This window comes from Calonectris borealis, chromosome W (genome assembly GCF_964195595.1).
Source record: "Calonectris borealis chromosome W, bCalBor7.hap1.2, whole genome shotgun sequence".
NCBI classification, from domain to species: domain Eukaryota; kingdom Metazoa; phylum Chordata; class Aves; order Procellariiformes; family Procellariidae; genus Calonectris; species Calonectris borealis.
Genome location: NC_134351.1, coordinates 3607875 through 3631193, shown reverse-complemented (window position 1 = coordinate 3631193; position 23319 = coordinate 3607875). Strand labels below are relative to the sequence as shown.

General features: G+C 48.8%; 1 protein-coding gene across 1 annotated transcript; it reads left to right on the top strand.

The window, feature by feature from the left end:
• Positions 1–6485: 6485 nt before the first annotated feature.
• LOC142075074 (endothelial lipase-like) lies at positions 6486–16315 on the top strand. Its single transcript, XM_075136084.1, has 10 exons — positions 6486–6690; positions 6840–7036; positions 7844–8023; positions 8655–8766; positions 9820–10044; positions 10499–10741; positions 11235–11355; positions 11927–12145; positions 13064–13156; positions 14758–16315. Exons 1-10 carry the CDS (start codon positions 6594–6596, stop codon positions 14777–14779), a joined length of 1509 nt encoding a protein of 502 aa, XP_074992185.1. The 5' UTR covers positions 6486–6593; the 3' UTR covers positions 14780–16315.
• The last annotated feature ends 7004 nt before the right edge of the window (positions 16316–23319 follow it).

The window sequence follows — 23319 nt, the reverse complement described above, 5'->3', positions numbered from 1 at the left end:
CCAGAAGATACTGCGTAAAGTCCATGTTTGACGTTTAAAATACCATTCCCCTTTAATGCGAATCACAGTAAAATACTGCCAAAGGATCTCCTGAACACCAGCCAAATCAGCAATCAGGACCACAAAGAGAGGAAGAACGTGCATGAGCTGTCTGACCCAATACAGCCCAGAAAGAAAGAATTATCTGGGATTTGCAACCGTAAAGCTTGGGTGCAAATTAGCAATAATGGTGAGAACCACCATTATATGTTTTTATAGGGCTTTGCTAAAGTAAGTAACAAATTAATTGGTTTTAAGAAATAACTCCTTTTCTTTCCTGTAGGCACTGGGAAGTTGAGTGGCATGCTTAGCATTTCCTCGTTTTGGTGTCCATCCAGATTTACAGGATCAGTTTTGAAAGCCTGAGTGCCACTGAGATAAATTTAAAGTGGATTTAAGAGTGCTGAAAATGAAGCTCTGATTTGGGGTTTAGTTCTGGGAAGTTTTCAGAGAAGGAGGAGCTGTCAGCTTTCTAATTATTCTGCCAAAATGCCAACTTGCAAGATCTTTTAGCTGCTAATTACCAGAAATGAGCCCAAAGATAGAACTGTGCCCCAGTCTGACAGACCCCTCTAAGCAGGCAGGAGAGCCGCTGCCTGCTCTGCCAGTTCTTTCGGTCTCCTCTCGAGGTGCAGTCCAGCCGAGTGTTGAATATCTCTCACTGATGGTGCTACCACATCCGCTCCAAATATTTGGGCCAAATATTTTATGCAGATTTGAACAAAAAGCATGTGGATAAGGATATGCACTTTAAAGGAACCTTTAAACCAAACAACCGTCCCCCAAACTCCTCTCTGGACTCTCTAGCAGCTCCACTTACAAAAAGGGCAGGGGAGCAGCGTTAGTAATTTATTATTTTTAATCTTTTCCCTTTGCTGGATGCAGGAGAGCTAAGGCGTAAGCGCTGCTGGGGGCTCACCATCCACCATCTGAAGGGTCAAGTGATCATGAACTTCTGAAACGTTTCTCCAATCCCTCACCAAAATAGGACCTCAGAAAGGAGCAGAAGCAAACATCCCCCTGGCCACCCACGACACCTCTGCACTGCCAATGGGCTTGGATCCAAGCCCGTGTTCAAGCCCAAACATGCTCAGCATTCGTACAGCTTGGATGGAAAAGCGTGGGGTTTGGGTAAAGGCATAAGAAGAGAGAAAATATACGTCATTCCTCGGCACAGACCTAAAGACATCCTTGTCTGCAGCGTGGATGGAGCAGCCTCACCACCCACCACTGGGTCTTCTGTCCCACACAAAGCAGCCAAGCGGTCTGGATCCATCTCACGTACCATGGGACGTGCTGGGAATGACAAGCCGCTGAATTACACTTGTCCGCTTGGACACAGGGAATAGGCGTCAGGACACACTCAGCTCTCGCTGGCTTTCAGCCTGTGCTCCTGCACAGCTCTGCTGAGGCTGGAGATGGGGTAAGATCACCTGAGGGTCTCTGCAAGAACAACACGCTCGATCAGAGCAACCTGGGGACTAATGCAAGGCATGGGCAGGGGGAAAAGAGATAAAAATAATCAAAAAATCACTTTGTGTCACTCAGGCATGTCTGGGAAAATAGCAGAACAAAGAGTGGCCAAGAAGAAGTTTCTCCTTGGTGAAGGGTGGTCCAGCAGCAGGAGCGGGGACCTGCCATGGGGAGGGGGCGGCCGGTGGGGATCAAAGCCTTCTGGAAACCTCCCTGCCGATGGCGATGCCCGGAGGCAGGTACAAACTGTAACGTTCCTCCCTGTGTGACAACGTTCACAGGAATTAGCATTTCGCAGGAATGCAGGGATTTATTCTTCAAGGCCCACCGTATCCGCGAGCGGCCCAAACGCTGCACCAACAGAGCATGTGCTTGATAAGAACCCAGGAACAGATGCCAGCGGATTTAATGCGGGACAGGAGGCCCATTGCAGGTTTGCAGACTGCTGGCAGGGTCAGCTGTAAATATTCCCTCACAATCAAAGGCATTCATCTGAGGATTACATGCTGGGGGCTTTGTGGTAAAGTAAATTTGCAACTAACAGGACCATTAATAGTCAGACAGTTTAGTTGGCTCGCTGGCTGCCATTTATTTTCCCCCCAGTCATTTTTACTACATCTAAATACCATGGGGATGTGGGACTTGAATGATGTGGCCTAAGAAATCAGCTTAGAAGAAGCAGGAGAGGGGGTTACCTCCAACAAAGAGAGCTCAACGGGGATCGAACGGGGATATCAAGAGTGGGTAATGCCGCTGAAGCATGTGAGCTGGTTTCATAACCTGATGGAGATTAGCCTCTTCTGTGAGCAAGCAAACCTATCGAGGGCTATGAAGTATTGGTCCTATAAAGCACGTTCATAGAGGGGCTGTATTGGAAAGGCTGAGGAGGGAAGACTGCGAAACAAAGACACCACGGCCTGTTTTCACCCCGGTTTGATGCTCACAGAACAAAAATATCCAGAGCAGAAACTGTGCCACATAAGTAATATCTCTCCCCTCTGCAGTAAGCGCAAAGTATAAAATAATTGGTGGCGTGACGGAATGATGACAAACCAAGAGATCCTGGGCTGAGCAGGCACAGGGTGATGCAAGGATTAATCCGGGATATTATTTCACCGCAGAGCTGCCTCTCCAGGACCGCAGACCCTTTGGGGCGCAGTCAGCTCTGCACGCCCATCCGATACGTGGGTCCTCCCGGGGCCTTCGCCCCAGCTCGCTGCACCCTGAGGTTGCTGCCGTCCGAGCAGCCCTTCCCTCTCTCGGTTTGTTCTCCAGCCCCGTCTCTACCCCTCCTCCCCCATCATCTCAGAAACAAATTAGGCAGAAGGAGCCAAGAGGGAAACTAACACCAATCCCATTAAATTCTACTGCCTGGGCTGTGTTTTATAATTGAAAAGAAAAACTGTTTTATAACTTAAAAAAAAAAAAAGAGAACAATTCCTCTCTCTCCCCTCCTCCTCCTCTCCTGCAAATCCTACTCCCTCTTTCATTGGAGAAAAGGAATGAAAGTAGAGAAAAACCAGGCAAGAAGAATGGAGGGTGTGTAAAACACTCTCGGGTTTCTAAATCTGGAATTTAAAATTTGCAGAACAGCAATAATCACTCCCTGACACTGAATATCTGACCTAAAGCAAGGAAATCAATCTTTGGCTTGTGCAAATGAGCAATCCTTAATAGGAGCATCTTTGACTCTTGTTGCTTTCAATAACAAGCACCCCACGAACCCAAGAGCCACAATTTTTCCCCATCAGAAGGGCTCACTCGAGCCAGGTGTTCCACTTATAGCTCCCTAGCAAGCTTAGCCGCGGGAGTACTGTGCAAATCCCTCCTGCAGCCACTCACCGAGGCGGTGGCACCCTGTCCTGGGCAGCAAAACACTCTCTCTGCTGCTGCTTCCACGGCGGGTCATCCCTGGGAGAATGTAGGATGCAATTTTGGCAGCACCGTTCATGCACCATGATGCTTTTTATTTTCCTTATGATCTCCAGAGCCGCTCACACCGATATTACTCTACCTCTGCAGGTCTTTAAAGAGGGCGTGCGATGCTGAAGGATTTTCCCTTTTCCCTTAATGCTCAGCTCTTTGATGGGGTGGTTCATTCGTACTTCTTGCTGTGATTTCTGCAAGGAAAGGAGGTGTCAGTATGCTAATTTTAAAGACAGGGAAATAGAAGCATTAAAGTCAAAATATTTTGCAAAAGGCTCCTGACTTTACTTTCCTTGAGCAGGACAGAGACAGCCTGTTTCTATCAGAGATGCCAAGCTCCTGCAGAAGACATTGACCATAACCCAGGTCTGAGATGTTCTGCTCATATGGAAACAGCATTGAAAGGGTCTCATTGCTGGATGCATGGACATGGAAACCTCTCAAATTAAATGCTGCTGCTGAAACACCTGTCCAATCCTTCCCCAAGATCACCAGCAGACTCCAGACCTTTAAATATTTTGGCATATTAATTTACATATCATACTGATTTGCTACTAAGAAAGAAGCTTAACTCCTCAGATGTCCCTTCTACCTCCACATCTCCTCCTCTGCTCTGACTCACCACGTTCAGTGCTGAAGAAGAAACCAGCTTCAGCCTCAGCCACCCTGCAAAGAGCTTGTGACTACAGCCGAGTGGGACATTCTTCTATTTCCTATAAAAATACTCATGATTTCAAAAACATTCCTCTTCTGCTTTTGGACTGAACTGAGTTCTTTAGGAAATCACAGTGGGGATGGAGAGAGTAAGAGAGCCAGAAAGACGCGTCCGAGAACAGCCACTGTCGCCGTGGGCATTGCCCCACTCACACCAGCTGCTGGGACAAAGCCTCCAACACCCTAAAAGTGCTGTATATATTGAGCTTCCAGCTCTTTTAAGGTGGATTATTTACCCTGGTTTATTATTTATTACTTATTACAATATCCAGAAATTCCATCTGGGAGCCATGAAATTTTTCCCAGTGAAAAACTAATCAAAACTAGGAATTCCTCCTTAAAATTACTGGGTTTAACGAACTGTTATTTTCCAAGCAGCTCTGGGTGGGAGCCTTCTTCCCCCCAGGCCATTAGGGTTACAGAGAGGTCAGTGCAGAGCCGCGCTCTCCGCATTGATACGATGCCCATCACAACAGTTCCTGAGCATCTCCCGTGACGATCGTCACTTTTTGGCTGAAGCAGCCAGGAATTATTTTGATGCACTTCTTCCTTGCTGTTGCTAAGCTATTCTCCCTGCTACTGTCATTCTTGGAAGCCAGAGGCGAAGAGCGGGACCCCCCTCCCGGAGCCTGGCGTTGCACAGACAAAAGGAGGACACGTCCCCACCCGTCGCAGCTTTACAATGGCGAGAGGCAACAGCTGAATGCAAAGGCACAGGAGAAAGAATGAGAAGACGTCTCAGTGACCGACGGTCTGGCAGGGGTTTTGTTGGCACCAGGGATTTTTTTAAATGAAGAAGCGTTTGGTGATGAGGCTTAACTGATTCATTTCCTGCGGGACTAAGTCTGGTCATGGGCCCGCAGCTGAGAAACCTCTGTCCTCTCTTTTTTAGGCCACTGCTGTCAGGATGCTGCTCCTCGAGAGGGACCACACAGCTGCGGGAGAGGCTGCGTCCCCAGGACACTCCGCTCAAACCCACTCTCCCTGGGGAGAAGCAGTGAGTGTCATCTCCAGCCTCCTGAAGCAGGAGGTTCTCGAATAGCTCCCAGAACATGTATTCATTCTGCAGAGTCAGAAATGAAAAGGAAGGATCCCCAAGAGGAGACGAGCGGCAGTCCCCAGGCACAACCTGCTGCATGTCCGAGAGCTGTAAGAAAACGTTTTAGAATAGAATAGTGTAGAATAGAATAGTGTAGAAAAGAATAGAATAGTGTAGAATAGAATAGAATATTTCAGTTGGAAGGGACCTACAACAACCATCTAGTCCAACTGCCAACCCACGTGAAGTCAGGAGGCGGCTGGGTTGAGCAAGGCTCGTAGGGGTGCGGGGTACGAACTCAGCACTCGGGAAAGCACAGATAAATTCTCTCCATCGATATCTACTAGCGAGGGCTAAAACAATGCCCGTACCCAATTTCCCATTATTTCCCTTGCTGTTGACTGGGTTTAGGCCTCCATCTTTTCCTCCTCATCTCTGCCCATCATTTGCCTGCACCTTTTTCCTGCCTTCTCCCCTGCTGTTTTTATACACCGCAGACCCCGGTGCCTCCTCGCTTTCTGCTGCGAGTTTGGAGGGAAAGGGAGGGAGCCACGGGGCTGAGGAAGGGGAAGAAAAAGCGACCAGGAAAGCTGCGTGTCCCGGAGCATCCCCTCTTCTCCTTATGCCACATGCGGCAAGGCAGCAGCAGCAGAATACAATGAAATATCTTCTTATGGATCAGTAACTGGTAAAAAGATAAGCAATAAAAAGTAGGAATAAATGGTTAGTTTTGCACCACGGAGGGTTCAAAATCTACACGATGTCACTAACGTGACTGCAGAAGCTGACGGGCTGCGAGCCAGGTGATGCCCTTCGGGAAGTATCTTGTGCCCACCAGGTGCGGAGCACCCCGAGTGGCAAAGAGCCGGGGGTTCCCGCGGGTGGCGCTGAAAACCGCAGACCCACGCCGGTGCCTGGGTGGGTGGGTGCAGCGGGGGAGCGCTGCCAGCCCACCCGGCGCTTCGCCGTGCCCTGTCCCGCTTTACCCACCCGGGGAACGCGCCTCCGCGGGGCCGCCCCGCTGGGGACCCACCCGTGACCACCCCGGCAGGCTCACCCACCCAAACACCCCCGCCTGGCCCGGCCCCCCCCACTCCCCCGCAGCACACCGCAGGCTTCCCCACGCGGAGCGCTCCCGCGGGCCGCCCCCACGCGTGAGCGCCGCGCCCCGCCCCACCCCCGCCGGCGCGTGGCCCTTCCATTCAACTCTCCGCGACGTCACGGAGGGCGTGACCAATGGGAACGGCGCTACGGGCCGGCTCCGCCAGGGCCGGCCCCATGGGGCCACGAGCACCGCCCCGCGCGGCCCCTTAAAGCGCCCCGCTGCCCGCGGAGCCCCGCCGCCCCGCACAGCCCCGGCCAGCCGCCCGCCCGTCCCTCCCTCCCGCCGTCCTTCCCAGCGATGAGGAGGCTCGTCCTCCTGCTGTGCACCGGCGCGACCTGTTGCATCGCGGCGGGAGGCGCTCCGCGGGTCGCGGAGGCTGCGCTGCTGGGAGGAGGTGCGTGAGCGCGGCCCCACGCGGGACAGCGTGGGGGGGTGGGTTTGGGGGGGGCGATGCGCGGAGCAGGTTTCCCTCTCCCAGGTGAGGCCGAAGCCCAGCAGCGGGGTCAGAGGTGCTTTGCTGACCCTTCCTCCTCTCCGGTACAGATGCCACCATCGCCGAGCTGCTGGAGGAGAAGCAGGAGCGTGGGCCGGCACCGAAGCTGCAGGTGAAGTTCGATCTCCGGTCCTCGCCCCACGCCGAAGAGGACGGTTGCGCGCTCGCCGTCGGCCAGCGCAAGTGTTTGGAGGACTGCAAGTTCAACGTGACAGCTAAAACCTTCTTCATCATTCACGGCTGGACTGTAAGTATGGAGGATGCTGCACGGCTCTGGGCGATGCGTAGTTTCAATCTTAGAGAGAGCAAACTGCCCGGTAAATGCTCCGTCTCTCTAGAATACGTGGGATTTAGGACAATTTTTCATGTTTTGAGTGCTATGGCCTCTTAGTAGCTGCATCTGGAGCAAAGTGATGTGGGTCGTACCTAAGAACTCTGTGAAATCACCCAACTCATTCACAACTGCCCGAGATCGCTTCACGCCTGTATAACGTCAGCGTGGTAACGTCAGACGTTTTCCCTAAAATCCAACTAACTGACCGCTACAAAGACAGCACTTGGCTTGACACACGTATAGACCTTCTGCAATCTTAGCCGTGTGTCCACAGTCTTGACCTCTGCTACGTGGTCTCCTCGATAAAGAAAGAGAGGGCAGACAGACTTTAACGAGCTTGCTTCTTCTGCATTTGATGTGGCCGAGCGTGTGGCACTAGGGGACTTAGCAACTCTGCCAGGGCTTATGCAAACGGTGGTACCAGGACTGCAAAATAATTTTGCAATCCATCAGAATTTCTGAAACTCTTGAGAAAAAGAGCGATAAGGTGGCATGTAACGAATGCCTCTCCCGCCCGCCTTAAAAGGCAAGGTGGCTAATTACATCCAGAGTCTCTCAAAACCTGTTTTGCTTACACCAGTACAGTGCTGGGAAGTAGTGGGGTTTGCAGAGGAGCATACAGCTGGAGCAGAAATATGTAAATAATATACAAGTAACTTAACTGTGAATATGCAATTTGGGTCCTGTGAACTGGAAACTACCACCTGAGTCTCTTTCTAGATGAGCGGCATGTTCGAAACCTGGCTGGGCAGCTTGGTATCTGCTCTTCAGGAGAGGGAGAAGGATGCCAACGTGGTCGTGGTGGATTGGCTTTCGCTTGCCCACCAGCTCTATACCGATGCTGTGAACAACACGCAGATTGTTGGAAAAAGCATAGCGAGGCTGCTTGACTGGTTACAGGTAACGCCAGTTCAGAACGGTCTCTGTTGTAACGCTCCGTGAGGGACTGTTGCACAAGGGAACGGAGTATACACCAGCTTCCACGAGTGGGGAAGGCTCTGGTGTAATCCCAACCCCAAGGCTCGGCGGGGTGATGGCTCATAGCTAAGGTGCCGTGCGCAGCCCTCGCGCCTGGTCGGATCCGTGATGTTGAAGTGGATTTCAAATTTAGGAGTCCTGTCTAAGCAACGTGAACTCAGGAGCTGGGCATTCAAAGTCAGCGTTGGTTGGCAAGAGGGTGGTGGAAAAGGAGAAGGAAAAGGCCCACGGTGCTACACTGGGCACTTGAGTCCATGGCCAGTACTGAGGTCTGCTGGCAGCTCCCTGGGGGAGGGCTGCTCCCAGTGCTGCTTAAACAAAGAATATCGTAATTGGGGTTGGAAGCTGGGAACTGTGGTTGGGGCCACGCCACAAGTGCCATCCAAACCATTCAACTTGTACTCGTTTTGACGAAATAAAGAACAAAGCATGCTTGTCTGCCCCCTCCCGCCAATCTCTGCTTAGAACTGGGCTTTCGAATCCTGCAATGGGAGCGGTGCCAGATGCCCTGAAAGCCAGGGGGGCAAATTATCATATCTTTTTTTCCTTGTAGGAGAACCCGCTCTTCCAGCTCGAGAATGTCCACCTGATAGGGTACAGCCTGGGCGCCCACGTCGCCGGCTTTGCTGGTAACTACGTCCATGGGACAATAGGCAGAATTACAGGCAAGTGGCTTCTTAGGCAGTCTCTTACCTTTCCGTAGCGGCAGCGCGTTTCCCCGAAGAGGCTCGTTTCCTGTGTTGCCGCGGTGATGTTTTGGGCTTGCTCGTTCAGAAACGACAAGTTTCCTACCTGTCAGTGGGGAGCGTAGGTCGCTACACGTGAGAAAGTATCTTAATTTTGAACCCCAAATTTAGGGGGGGTTCAATGAAAAACCTTTCAGAGGACAACCTGGTCTTGAGTATATTTGAAGTTAAATGTGAGTTCAAAACAAGTCCAGCCCAAGCTCTTACTATCCAAATCCTAACCCTCCGAGTGATACTGGTTTTGTAATTATAGCTCATAAACTAATGGAAGTGAGAGCTATTGGATACAGTTTGTCCCATGGGATGTTTGGTCAAGAAAAGAAAAACCCCAACCCCTCATTCTGAAAGTACCTCGAAGGGAGTGCTTCTGACTCCAGAGGAAAGCCGATTTCAACATGTGAGAACTGAGGGCCTGGTACAAGGGGTTGCATTAAGTGTTTAAATGTGACGCTGGCAGTGAGAATTCCTCAGAGCCTAGCAATAAATATCTGTATTTAGTTAAGCAGGAAAATCACTTAACACTCAAGTTGGGGAACGGCTCAGGAGCACAGCTTCAGGTTGTGAGTGAGGCTCAGAGGTTAACGGAAAGTCCCAAACCCATCGTGGGATCTTTGGCTACCTCTGTGGGGTGCTAGACCTCTTCTGGTGTTCAGTCATCTGCTACCTCTTGAAGTATCTCTTCACCGTGACCTAGCAAAGACTCAACAGGCAATCTGAAGCCATCGGTGTAGAGCAAACTGGTGCTACCCCTGGGTTGTATGGCACTAAAAGTGGTATGGGACATCTTCATTTTTTCCCTCAGCGAGCCCATGGTGAAGAGATCTTGCGGGGGGGACAGTATCTGCCATGAGGCAGGGACTGTTTGTGTGGCACCTGGTTAGGAGGGCTGCTAGCAGCAGGCTCCTGGCTGTATTCTGTATGAAATAACCCGATTTCTTTACCTGGCATCTTGCGTACTGTCTCTAACACCAGGTTTGGATCCGGCTGGCCCTATGTTTGAAGGAGTGGACCCTAGCAAGCGCCTCTCCCCCGATGATGCTAACTTTGTGGATGTCCTTCACACCTACACAAGGGAAACACTAGGTGTTAGCATTGGGATCCAGATGCCTGTAGGCCATGTTGACATCTACCCCAATGGGGGAGACTTCCAGCCTGGCTGTGGATTAAGCGACGTCTTGGGAGCAATTGCCTATGGGAGTAAGTTCTCATTAGTTATTTTGCCTCTGGTCAGTGTAGACTCCTCACAAATAGCCTTGGGTTGATGCTGGGGGATGATCTGATTTGCAAGAGCAGAAAATACGATTTTTTCCTTCTAATCTGCCTGTACTGCTGGAGATAGTTGCTAGAAACTAGACCTGCATTTAATTCTAAAGTAGCAGGTTCTCACTCTAACACCTGATCATAAACTACGGTCGTCTTATGCTGGGTCTAGAATCCTCTTTAAAGCTCTCCTCATGGTAGAGACCAAGTGAACGGTCCTCTTCAAGTGTCTTCTACTAACCTCTTGAATTGCTACTGTTTGAAAAATGTTCAAGTTTGGCCATGGTCAGCTCATGTTGGGCTACAAAATTCATAGCTCAGTATATCTTACCAGCTGCTGGGGTGACAAATGCTTAAACAAAACGTATCCCTTGCAACTCTGCTTCTCTAGCAATCGGTGAAGTTGTTAAATGTGAACACGAGCGCTCTGTGCACCTCTTCGTGGACTCCCTCGTGAACCAAGACAAACAAAGCTTCGCGTTTCAATGTGCCGACTCCAGTCGCTTCAAGAAGGGCATCTGCCTGAGCTGCCGGAAGAACCGCTGCAATGGCATCGGCTACAATGCCAGGAAAACACGGAACAAAAGAAACAGCAAGATGTACTTAAAAACCAGAGCTGACATGCCGTTCAAAGGTACGCTTTCCCCTCTTAAAGAGAGCATAGTCTCATCTCTAAGAGCAGACTCCCAAAAGCAATGTGGGGAAAGATGCAGAGGTGAAAGAGCAGCATCCCCTCAAAGCAGCGCAGCACCAGGCATTAGCCTTTTGCTGCTGCCCTGCCGCATTGCTGTTCTGCGGCATTACTGCGCTCCTTCCTCCTCTGGCCATAAGGCCACGCTGCCTTTTGAGCAGGACTACAGTTGACATGTGTCATACTTGCAAGACCACCCCACCCTTAGAGCAGCGTCAGGTTTGGGGAGCCCTCCCTACAGCGGAGGGAAGAGGACCTGCTCTTGTTGTGTAGATGTCAGCTTTGTAAGTAAGGGCAGGAAGAAGTGATCCACGATGTCTCAATAAATACAGGATCTAGCCTTTGCCAGCCAATGCTATTTCACAAAGGGCGATGCTGAGCAATGTTGTCTCTCAACAAAGTTGGTTCCATGTGTGCTCTCCTTGTTTCTCTCCAGTCTACCATTATCAGATGAAAATGCATGTCTTCAGCTACGAAAGCTTGGGAGAGGCTGACCCCACTTTCTCCGTCACCCTTCATGGCACCAACGGAGACTCTGAACCTCTCTCTTTAGAAATGTAAGTAAGCTGGCCTGTGGTGCTTGCTCTGGGTAAGAAGGCCACTGGGACTAGATGAGGTGGCATTACTCTTTTTCCTCTGGTAGCACTAGCATTGCACCTGAGCCTAGCAGCCTCCCTTCATCACCATTCAAAAAACTTTTCATCCAGTAACTTAATTATAATTTATTGCTGAGAAAGCAATTTGTGCCCAGTCCCCTCTATATCAGCCTTCATGGCTCATTGTTGAAGTACTTTGTTTTGCTTTTTCCCTCTACCATTTGGATATAGTCTGAAAGCACCCATATCTCTGGAAGCATCCTTGACCTCGTTTAGCCTCTCCCAGAAGAAACACAGGGCATGAAATTTACCTTTAAGCTATGGAAGGATGGCTGAGCCAAATATATGATGCACTTTATTGAACCAGCTATCCAAGCTCACTTCCTTTACTGTAACCAGCAATTAACTGGTGACAGTTGAATGTGGAGCAGTTGATAAGCTGCAAAGGGCTGTTTAACTTCTTGCATGGAATGAAGGAGCACCTGGCGTGCTTTCATAAGGAAGAAATGTTGAATCTCTGCTTGTCTTTCAGGCTTGATCAAATTGGCCTAAATGCTACTAACACCTTCCTGGTCTATACTGAAGAAGACATGGGTCAACTTTTAAAAATAAAGCTGACCTGGGAAGGAACGTCTCAGTCATGGTACGATCTGTGGAAAGAGCTGAAGAGCTACTGGTATCGGCCTGCAAAGTCTTCCCAGGAACTGCACATCAGACGTATACGTGTGAAATCTGGGGAAACGCAACAGAGGTAAATAGTTGCGTTAGACTGCACGTGAGCTGACTTGAAACTTCAATCAAAAGGAGAAATATTCAGAATCTAGCAAGAAAAGTTGGGGCTTTAAACTTAGCTGGTATCCTGAACTGTCTTTCCTCTTTGGTGTTACCAGCTAATGCTCCCACGTGGTGTAGGAGAGTGGGTTACTTGCCAGCAGGAGGTTGCAAACTAGGCTTTAAGCAAAACAAGTCCTTGCAGATCAGATCTGAGATGTTCTTTTGCTTTATTTAGATACTGTGGCACTGTCTTGCCCACCCTTGGGGACTACATTAGCCTACTTCAAGATGGTTTAGATCATACCTGAAGGGTTAAAGTACTGACAAGGCCAAAAATACTGTAACGTAGATGGGCATGGCTATTATTTACATGCATAATGTGCTGATTAGGTCTAGCTTGTTGTGCCCAAAACTCCAACCGGTAACGTGGTGACACCAACTCCTTAAGCACTATATTGCTCCTTCCGAGATCTCTGTAGTTGGAAAGCTACCTGAGCAACCAACAAGAAGTAAAGCTGCCAAGCCTGCAGCACTGCACTCCCAAACCTTGTGTTAACGTTGTTCTGAAGGTAACCCAGATCTGTCAAAGAACAGCAGTTGATGTTGACAACTTTCCCACCTTTCTCAGAGCTTTAAATAAGCATCACTGATCATCTGTAAGGTATTCCGCATCCTAGTTTTGACAATCTGTGAAACATAGGGGTAGTAGAAGCAAGGATCCCCAAATAAAATAGTAAAGTAGGAAATAAAACAGCCATTCAACAGGCTAATGGTGGATCAAGATGCTCCACAGGAAGGATGTCAAACCAAATTAGCTGCAATCCATATTACATGTCATTTGTTAACCATAGAGACAACAGGTACCTTTCTCTTGACTTCTGATTATTCCTCCTAGGTTTGCTTTCTGTGTGGAGGATTCCCAGCTGACCAGTATATCTCCTGGTAAAGAGCTCTGGTTTGTGAAGTGCATAGAGGAATGGCAAAAAAGGTAGGGAAGATCAGCTAAGAGAAATCCTGTCTGATGCATGTGGCTGTGCTGGGATGAGGGGAGCCAGGGTTTTTTTGTTTAGACTCCTGGAACCTCTTTTTCTTTCCTTAATAAATTCTAGCCCAAGATTCCCAGCTCTTACACTTAATTTCCATGTATGCCTTCACTATCACTAACTAGGTGATGTTATCCTCACTTCTGATCTTGGTTTGCCATCTTGTACCTTTACATGCTTACTACGGATGGGTATAACACGATCCCTGGGCCTAAAGAACCTGTCTGCTTGCTATTGTGGTAGATGCTAAAAATGAGGTGCCACCGATACCCAAGATCCTTGCAATAGTGGAGAGCTGATTAGGGGCATCTATTAACTACCCTGTAAAACAGAGGAAAGCTGGCAGCGCAGGGCATTGCCTCAAAGATCGTTTCAGCCCGGGAGAAGATCTTAAGCTGCCAAGAGACCTCTTGATCAAGTTTGGGCTCAACTACATGAGCAAGACACAGCTGAAGACTTGTCGGTGTTTCAGCACCGAGTCCTACTGCCTCACCTCCGGCTATGCTGATCTCTTCTGGTTCAGGAGAGTGCAAACTCAGCCGTTGCCAGAGCATCTCAGCCCTGCTTAACCTCTGGGGGACTTTCCAGACACCTAGGATCAGTCCTCAGAGCATGACTTCCAGTAAGTCTGGTCCCAGCGGTGACAGCTTGATTGCTTCAGACTGCCTCTAGTCATGTTTTGAATGAATCCGTGTTCATTTGACTAAATGATCGTCTCCTGCAGATGAAGCCCAGCCTTTTGGCCTCTCTTAAATTTCAATTTATAAACTTAGAGCTTTGTCAGTTCTAATCCGGAAACAAAGCGCTTGTTAGGGCTAGCAAAGCGCTGTGGAAGCCGTGCTGTGCACAACCCTTTTGGGCGGCAGAGCTCAGCTCGGAAACGCGCGCTGGTGCTGTTCCAGGTTTGGCAGAAACCAGCAAGCTGTGCTACATGCGGTAGCAAACAATTCCGTGAATGAAACCCCTGTGCAAATACTTGTTGCTCTGCCACGCGTCTTGAAAGATCAAGTAAATATTCCTGCAGGTACAATAAAAAGCTGTTTCGATATGCTGCTCTGTAACCCCCATAAAACAGAATTGCTGGCAGATGTGCCCTTCCTGCTTCACTCACGGAGTACAGCTTTTGCACGAGGCAGAGCAGCGGATCGGAGCTCCAAAGCACTATGGTTTCTTGGAAATGACCCTTCCTCCCAGAGATCACGAGCAATTACGTGCTGTTCAACTCTCCATTCCTGCCAAATCACTGGAAGATTACTTGGAGATTGAGTCTGCAAACATCTGTCCACCCTGAATGGATCGGAACAGCCAGAGTCTAGCGTCAAGACCTCTCATTTCTGTTTGCATTGTTTTTGGGTGCATAATGTCTGCTTCAGGCTCTCATTGAGTTGCTATGGGCAAAGTGCTGCTTTGACAGAATAAAATACCAACCTGTACTGCCTAAACCTGTTCTTAGTGTCCCAGAGTTTCTTAGGAATTATTTATTGCTCCTCTTAACTTCTACATTTAACTAAGATTTTTTTTTTTTTTTCTTCTCTGCTTTTCCCAGATCTGTCTCAAATCTGCTCTGAAGACTTCTCTGAAGACTCACAACTGAGCAACCTAGATGCGTGAAGACCACAGAGGTGGAAAAATGCTCTGGCAAAAATCTGGCTTGGTAGCACTTAAAGCAACCAGCTCTTCAGGACAACACATCTTGGATCAGATGGAAGAAACTGAGGAGCAATTGATGGACTGTGGTCCTAGACCTAGAATAACTAAAACTACATTCTCCCTTCCCCGAGGAGCCTGGTTTGTGCATTTAACCTTACCTTGACCTGTTACACGCTGCATTTTCCTGCCTGCTCCCATTAACCAGGGCTACAGATGAGATCTTCGCAGATCTAGACCTCAGCAATGATCTTCTGGTCTGCCTGCCAGTGGAGTTGAGAAGATAACCATGCTAACTGCCCATCAGACTGTTGGTGCCAGAGCTGCCAAGAACAAATTAGCAAATTAGTAGGAGTTACTGTGGGTTCAATAGCATTATGGGCTGTGGGAAGACAAGACCAGCACAGGTCAAGTGTGTGGGGTTCAGGGGAGGGGTGGGAATAAGCACGATGCCACTTAACTTCAAGTTGTCCTTTGCTTGCCTTAAAAATAATGCGTTCTGTGTCTGGCTGATACTGAAATCTCTATATCTTACCTTAGAAGAAGGTAGTACTCTGTCCTCCCTGCACCGAGGGCAAAGCACGGTGCAGGTGGCAGGTGATGGTGTTGCTCCTTGCTCCCCAGCAGCGTCTGCAGCGAGACTGTCCCGTCCCACGCGTTGATCTCTTTGTAAGAGGCAAACGGCAGCTGCCCTTCTACTGACTGTAGGGGAGGAGGAAGGTAGTGAACCGTACTGCTTCAGGAGAGCTTTGCACCCGTCCGTTTAACTACTGAGAATGCCTTCGCCTCTGTTCAGATGCTGTTGTAGCACCAGGGCATAATTAAGACCTTATTTTTGTGCAAAGTATTTAACTGAGCCAAACAGACGGCATCCTACCCTCATTGCCACAACATCCCGGTTGGATTCCCAGGTGCCAGGTGAACTTGGCTTTGCTCCGAGTTTGACAGACTCTACAGCTGTCCCGTTTGCTACAGCAGAGTGGACCTTGGCAGAGGTGAACTAGATTTTTTTTGTTTTCTTTTCTTTTTGGAAGGAGACTTGGTGTGACAGTTCTTGGACTTTTGGCATGCAGAAAGGCAATCTCAAAAAATGGTGTTGCCAGATGGTGCACTGAGTTCTGAAGACTTAGCAAGTCCTTCTGAGGTCTGTGATTCTCTGAGTTCTTGTAGAGCTTCAATCCAACCAAAGCAAGCACATTTGGAGATCTTTTTATTTTTTTTTTTCCATGGTTTTATGCAAAGGCTTCAATAACTGAAGCCTTTGGTAAGTATCTGTGACTTGTCACCGTGCCATACTTAGAGTGGTTTCAAAGCCCTATTTGTATATTGTGGTTTTTGTATGACTTAAAACATAATTTATTTCTCATATTGTACATATGTAAAGTTTTAAACGTTTTGGTTTTGAGTAACAGTTTTTATAAGCCTTAAAACAAAAAATAAAGGGCTTTGTAGAAATCAGTGAAGTCTTGTTATTGATCTACCACAAGCTTTGACGCGCCTTGCCAGAACAACAGTGTATGGCCACCTTCACCGAGACCAGCAGAACGAGGACACGAAGGCAGAGCAGCAGCCAGGTGGGTGCTGGCACGAAGGTGCCCTTACCCAGCACCCTCCTTCCAAGTCCTCTCCAGGCTGTGTGGCCAAGGTAGGCTTGTTCCCTCCAACCACGCACCGCCGCGCGCCTTCAGGAACGGAGCAAAGTCACTCTCTAGCTACTCCTGTGTTGTACCTCCCATCATACAACCTTACAGGTTTACTTCTAGCTTTAGCCTAGTAGCGAGAACGTGATTTTAACAGTGCCCAAGGGATCATCTTTTTTTTTAGCAGAGTCAATATTACAAAATAAAAATCCCTGTCTAGGTAGCAATAGAGGGGTTTTCTGTCTGTAAGACATACTCAAGCAGGAAGACTACCAAAACCATTAACCTTTCCTTCCCACCCTGTTTTCTTTCAGCTTTAGCAATACCACTACTGCTTTTGGCTGGGGGAAAGCAAGATTTTGTGTTACTTGCTCTCTATGGCTACTGCAGTGAGCACACTGGACTCTGGAAAGACCATTGCTCTGTGCCAGGACAAGTTAGGACAAACTCCCTCTTCTCCGTTGACTTCCTGCACTAATGCTTTTTTCCCCTCCATTGAATATCTTTTTTTTTTTCCTCCTGAAATGCTTCACCTTTGCCTGACTTCAATAGTTAGCCAACTGGTGAATACTTTTAAGAAAACTTACCCAGATCTGATCACTAACTGAATTTTCCCAGCTTTTCCCAGCAGCCACACCACCAAATTTAAGGAAACCTCTCATTCTGCTCTGCCTATCCCTGACGCAAATCAGTGGCACAAATCCAGCAGCAACAGAAGGACTTTGCAAACAAAGTAAATACCTCCAAGCTGTGAAAGATTTACATGAAATTACTTAGTTAACCTTTTCCTACGAAAAGCCCAGCAAGGGCTGGCCTGCAAGGAAAACCACCTTTGTAGATCTGGCGGAGTGATGGGGAGGCTGTTTGATGTTTGTAGGGCCCCCAAGTTATTCTGCACCCCAGAGCTGGAGTTTTTTTTCCTGATGTGTTCCTGTGGGACTACCTTCCACCCCAAAAAGAGCAAAGCAGGGGGGAGACTAATACCAGAAGTCATTCCAGACATCTGGGACTCAATTCTTTTGCACGCTACCCCTTGGATACAGCTGCAGTGCAAGGGCTGGTGCCTCTTGCAGGGTGATTCTCCTGCAAGGACAAGCGGGTGCTGGCCCCTTTCACATCCAGCCGCTCTCTACAAGGAAAAGGGTGAAGAATAAAAGCTCACAAGAGAGGAGGAACAGGCTGCAGCTCTTTCACATCCATGAGCATTCCCTCCAGGCATCTGGCCCTTCACGCAGCAAGTGTGGGCTCCCAAATACATGGCTCCTGCTGCTCCACATTTTGAGGCTAACGTCACACCTCCCGGCACGTCAACACGCATCCCTGCACAGCTGCCCTAGTGATGAGTTTGGTTGTGCGTCAGACACGCAAAAAAAAACAAAGAAAAGGGGCCATTTTCCTCCAGTCTCTAATGAATTTAGGATTGGCACAGTGGGCACGTCCCCAATTTGTGCCAGGCAGGGCTGAGGCTACAGGCTGGACTTGCCGTGGGGCTGACCGCTGTGCTCTCAGCCGCCTGGCATCCCTCCCCCAGATTTATTCGGGCTTGCTTTTTCACAGCCACTCCATTCAGCCCTGCGACTCGGGTCCCACCAAAGGTCAGGCTGAGTCTCCGGAGGAACAATACAGCCTGCACGGGGAATGCTTTACAGCCCTCCTGCCCCCAGCCGGGGCTGCCCCAGCTGCAGCAGCCGAGTGCAAGCACCAGCTCCCGCGAGCAGCAGCAGCAAGCGGGCAGCTTCACCAGGTACACCCCGGCACCCCTGCTTCTGAAGGTAAGTTGCACCCAAAGTCTCTTTGGAGTTTGCTTCTCCCCCATTTCCCAGTGGAACACCACCCCTTCCTTCGGCTGGTGCCCTAAGCGCGGCTTGGGCAGCAGAAGTCCCTGACACGGGAGGTACCGGCTGTCTCACGTAGAGAGTTTCCAAGCTACAAAAATCTGGGCAGAATAAATTCAACACAAAGTTGTGTTCGGGAAGAGAAAGACCAGCCGGTTCTTTCAGGACAGCACAGTCTTTGCTGGCTTCCCGTGCCGAAATAACGAGGCAGCCCCACTCCACCAGGTAAAGCTTTTCAGCGGTCCCCAAAAGCAGCCTCATGGAAAGATGACCACGACTGTCCAAGAAACCCAAGATCCTGCTCCTTGGACCGTGATAACGAGTTGTAATTTTACGCCTGTTCAAATGCTGGCATTCCAACATAAATTATACAGCTCATTGCCTTCCCGGTGATCCCGTCCAGCCCAGCAGCAAACACAAAGAATCTGGCAACTCTTGCAAATCCGTGCAAAAGTATCGGGAGACCTCATGCTGTCCGGAGGGATGGGTAAAGCAGCTTGGCCCCGAGCTGACCCAAGTTTCAAACAAAAATCAGATCACTTTTTATTACTTTTTGATTGTTTTTTTCCTATCTCTGTTCCTTTCTGTTCTCGGTTGTTTTGCAGCTGTTCCACAAAGCTTTAGGATGTTTATGGCAAACCATATAAAGACGACACAAAATGCAAACGTTCAGAATCCTTTTCTTCTGACATGACTTATAATATGATTGAAAAACGAGGAAAAGGGACCAATAAAAGTAAGGTTTTCCAGGCCACGCTGTTCCACCTTTCCTAGCCAGCTGTCCTAATTATTGCAAACAGGCAAACCAGCTCAGACAAGAGTAAGAAATGACACAAGACTTGGACCAACCCTTAAGGCAAAATTTGGTTGATTTTTTTACCTCCTTTCCATATGGCTTTCCATATCCTGATTTTGGCTGAAAACAGATGTATCCTACCAAATTATGAAGAGAAAGGCCACATTCAGCTTGGCTGGAGCTAAGCAAGTATACTGGAACAATCTTACTCCCATGCCATAAAATCTGCAGATGTTAATAAGAAGAAGATCCTTGCTCTGCAGATCTCTGTGAAACAGCCAAATCTGTCGGTTCTTTGAATAACCCGTTAAAGAAACACCCATGGAAAAGCTGGATTATATATTATTCATGCATCGCAACAGAGGGAACTTCCAATGACAGAGCTCAAGATATCAGTTGGATAACGAAGCTTGAAATTTCTCTCTAAATTTCAGAACGGTGGATCTGGCTGGTTCACGGATGACTAAGGTCATTCAGACAGCTCGCTGCTCGCTCTACAAGGACTTTATTAACATTGACTTTATTGTTGAGGGACACGAATCCACGTGATAGTCATCACTAACCTGCACCGCTGTGAATAACATCAGAGGACAAGCCAAGGAAGCCTGGGAGCGAGAGCAGCGCGACTCTCCTTTCCGTGATCAGGCAAGGCTGCAATCCTCCATGCGTTAATGTGCAAATAACTAAATTCAAACACAGCAACATCGACCGATAGCACAAGAAGATTAACAGCTTTGCCTTAAGAGTGCTCCACAAGTCAGTGACAGAGACAAACGCCAGATGCCTTGACCTTGGATAACTGCTCAGCACGCACACCAGAAGCATGGTCTTCTCTTCCGAGCAGTTTTCATGCACAGAAAAGCAGTTGAAGAGCTTCTTTTGCTTACTAAAACTTCCTTGTACTTGTTCAGCCTGGTCCGATACGGTCTACACCCCCATCCCCATTTAATATGCCAGAAAGTAAAAGAAACTGAAAATTAAAAGGGAGAGGACGCTCCTAATGGCTGTTATGGTAGAACATCTATTCTCAAGAAAGAAGCAACATATTTACACATTGGACATGTTTGCCTCAATGATTTCCGTAAGCAAAGCTGCAAAAGCGGGGACACGTTAGCTCTTCTGCCAGTTGCGTCTGCAAAGCTTCCTCCTGGCCGAGGAGGTGGTCGCTCCAGAGTCCTCGGCTCGAGAGCTCTGACCAGTTTTTGCACGAGTTCAGGTTCACCCGCCGGGGCACTGCTCGGAAGGACACGGACACCGAACACAGCTAAGCACGTGCACAAGTCTTCCAGCTGGGTTCCCTTAGAAATCTGCAGTTTTTCTTTGGACTTCAGCAGAAGTTTGGTGGGTTTTAACCCACAGAGAGATGCTGGTCCAGGAAGGTGATAGAAGCTGACCTATGCCTAGGTGAGGAGCACGCTTTGCATTTTGCGAGACCAGTTTCAAAAGGCGTAAATTTAGAAAAATTAAACTTCATACACAATTTTTTCCTGTTTCTTCTTCCCATCATCCTCAGTTACTGGCCTAAATTCCTGTCTGGAGTCCAAGCCACATGCTGCCTCCAAGCCAGCTCCAGTAACAACATCAAAGCCCTGACCTAGACCGATTCTGCGTTCTGGCCAACAGCTACTTAACAGGACACGATGAACTTTATATCCAGTGCATCTTTACAAAGCTGAGCCAAAAGAAGCTCGGGTTTTTCAATTTGATCCAAAGATCCTCAATTAACTTTTGCTGCTCTGTAATAGGATTTTGGTGTTGTTTAAAGTTGTTTCCCCTTCCCAACTGGAAGATCATGAGAAATAAATGGAAAAAAACCCTGCCAACTACATGGGAGAAGCAATAAACCTGATTGTATAAATGAAATGCTGTCAAATGATCAAGGAAAAAAATGGAAAAAAAAGAAAGAGTAAAAAAACCCAAACCCATCAGTGTTTCCTTTTCTTCCAGTCCTATTACAAGTTACTAAGTAGTGGGGGGAGGCGAGGACAAAATCAAATAGGCTTATGATATTTAAATAGATACTATCTCCTTAAGATAATAATCCCTAATATTGGAAATAACTGGGACAAGAGAAGGCACCCAGAAAAATTTTCTACTCTTCCACTTATACCAAAACTGTATGTTAAAAAAAAACCACCACAAACATTTTGATGAAGACTGTGTTAATTCAAATCACATCCTGTACAGGCCACTGGAGCCAAAGCTGAGCTCTGCTGTTCATCATTAGTTTCCAGAAACCATATAGAAGACAACTTTTTCAGTTAATCGCAACTCCTCTTACCTTGCAGCTTGTGAAAGTCAACCTGCACCCATGTTTCTGCAGCCACATCCTGGGGCTGGCTCCCACCCATGAGCCACTGCCTCTCCCCAGTAGGTCCATATTGATGTTCCTCATTGCTTTTTCTGCCAAGCTTTAAAAGAATCATCCTCTTCCACCCCTGCCTACATTTGGAGAAACGGTGAGTCCACTCTTGTCTTCCAAAGGCTCAATATCTGTGCCCAAATATTAGCTGGAGAATTAAAAACCCCAGTAGCTACCGGTACAATCCCACCAGCAGTGCCATGGCTGGGGTCACCCCTGGGGACAACTCCCCCTTTAGCCCCCAAGCCCATCTCTTTCTCCGTCTTTTCCTTCCACCTTCTGTTTTCCATTATTCACCCGCTTTTAACCCCTCTCCACCATGAAGTTATGCTCCATCCATCTGGCCCAACCTAACTGCTCCCAACCCATCCACTGAAATGATGAAGAACCCAGGAGGTTCTTCGCACCACCATTGCTGAGAAGCAACCCCACAGCACAGAGCTCAGCCGAGGATAACCTATGTTTCAGCTCTCTCCAAAATTCAGCCAACATGAAGCTCCTTCTCATCTTCTTCCCATGTGCTCATCCCCCCTGAGATGTAGCTCCTGGAAGACTTTGAGCCCTCTCCCCTTCCTCAGCTGAAGGATGGCCAGCTATAGAAGAGCATCCAGGACAAACTTTGAAGTACCTGAGGATGAGTTGCTCCCACCTTGGAGCAGAAACTCCGCTCATGGCCCCAGTAACACTCGGGATGAGATGGGCAATGAGCGGACAGCGTGTACATGGGTTCCCATGTCCCTGCACCTCCAGGGCCACACACCAAAGCGGCTGAGATCAGGGAAGTGATTTTATAAGATTTGTCCATAAACAGTGACGGAGGAGAGCTTGCTCCAGCCAGGCCACCACCTGCTCCCTGCCATAACCCTTTGGGTGCTGGTGAGGCTGGAGAAGATGCAGCCCTTGGCTGCAGAGGCACTTGGAGCTCGGTCTTCTCAATCTTCTCAGGAGAAGCACAGCTAGGAGTGCCTCCTCACCTGCGTCTTATAAAGGCAAACCTCTCTGCTAAACCTCCACAGAGAGGTGGAAGGCACAGACGGGTGGAAGGCGCACGTGCATTGCTGGGCCCCATCCCTCTCGGCTGGGGCATGCTGCTGCTGGCCGTGTCGGCCACCTTGTAAAGCCAACGCAATAAACACCTTCCAGGCGGTGTGGAAGCACCCACCAGGAGCTGTGATAACAGCAGCAGGCATGGTGCACCTAGCCATGGTGGAAGCCACCAAAGGTCAACCCTGTTTGCCAAGTATCAGCCCCCTCGCCTCGCTGGAAGACGCTACAGGAGCCAAAGAGCACATGCCAAGTGTCAAAGGCATTTACAGGCCTCTCTCCTCAGTATCTTTATGGATCCTGGCTTGAGCATCTGGAAGAAACAGCTACTACTCATGGCAAGAGCAACCTTTCCTGGGAAGTCCCCGAGATAAGCTGGTGGTGTAGTGCTGGCTCCTGTGCTCTGCAACTTGGGAAGGATATAGGGGATGAGAGCTCTCCTCCCGTGTCCTTCTAAGCTATCATCTGCTGGTGATCGTATCCAGCCTTTACCTAAATTTGTGGCCAGTTTAGGAATTCGAGGTGAAGGACTGTGTCCTCCCCCAGCCAGGCTCCTTGCCATGCTCGGGGGGGTCCGCAGTGGCTGTGCAACAGCAGAGCTTTGCTCTCTGCTCACTCAATCAATTTGATTTTTTTCTTCCGAGCAGGATAAAGCCACCTGCAGCACCTGCTTTACACCAGCTCCAGACCTGGCCTGGAGAATTTAAACAGCTGCTCGCTGTCAGGGGCTGATTTACACCTTGGGAGATGGGCACACGAGCAAGCGTTTGTTTGTAAACCAGGG

Excerpts from the sequence above, each read along its gene's own strand:
- LOC142075074 (XM_075136084.1), top strand. The coding sequence starts at position 6,594 with ATGAGGAGGCTCGTCCTCCTGCTGTGCACCGGCGCGACCTGTTGCATC. Across the intron at positions 7,037-7,843 it reads TCATCATTCACGGCTGGACT|ATGAGCGGCATGTTCGAAAC; the intron begins GTAAGTATGGAG and ends GTCTCTTTCTAG. Across the intron at positions 8,767-9,819 it reads GACAATAGGCAGAATTACAG|GTTTGGATCCGGCTGGCCCT; the intron begins GCAAGTGGCTTC and ends CTCTAACACCAG.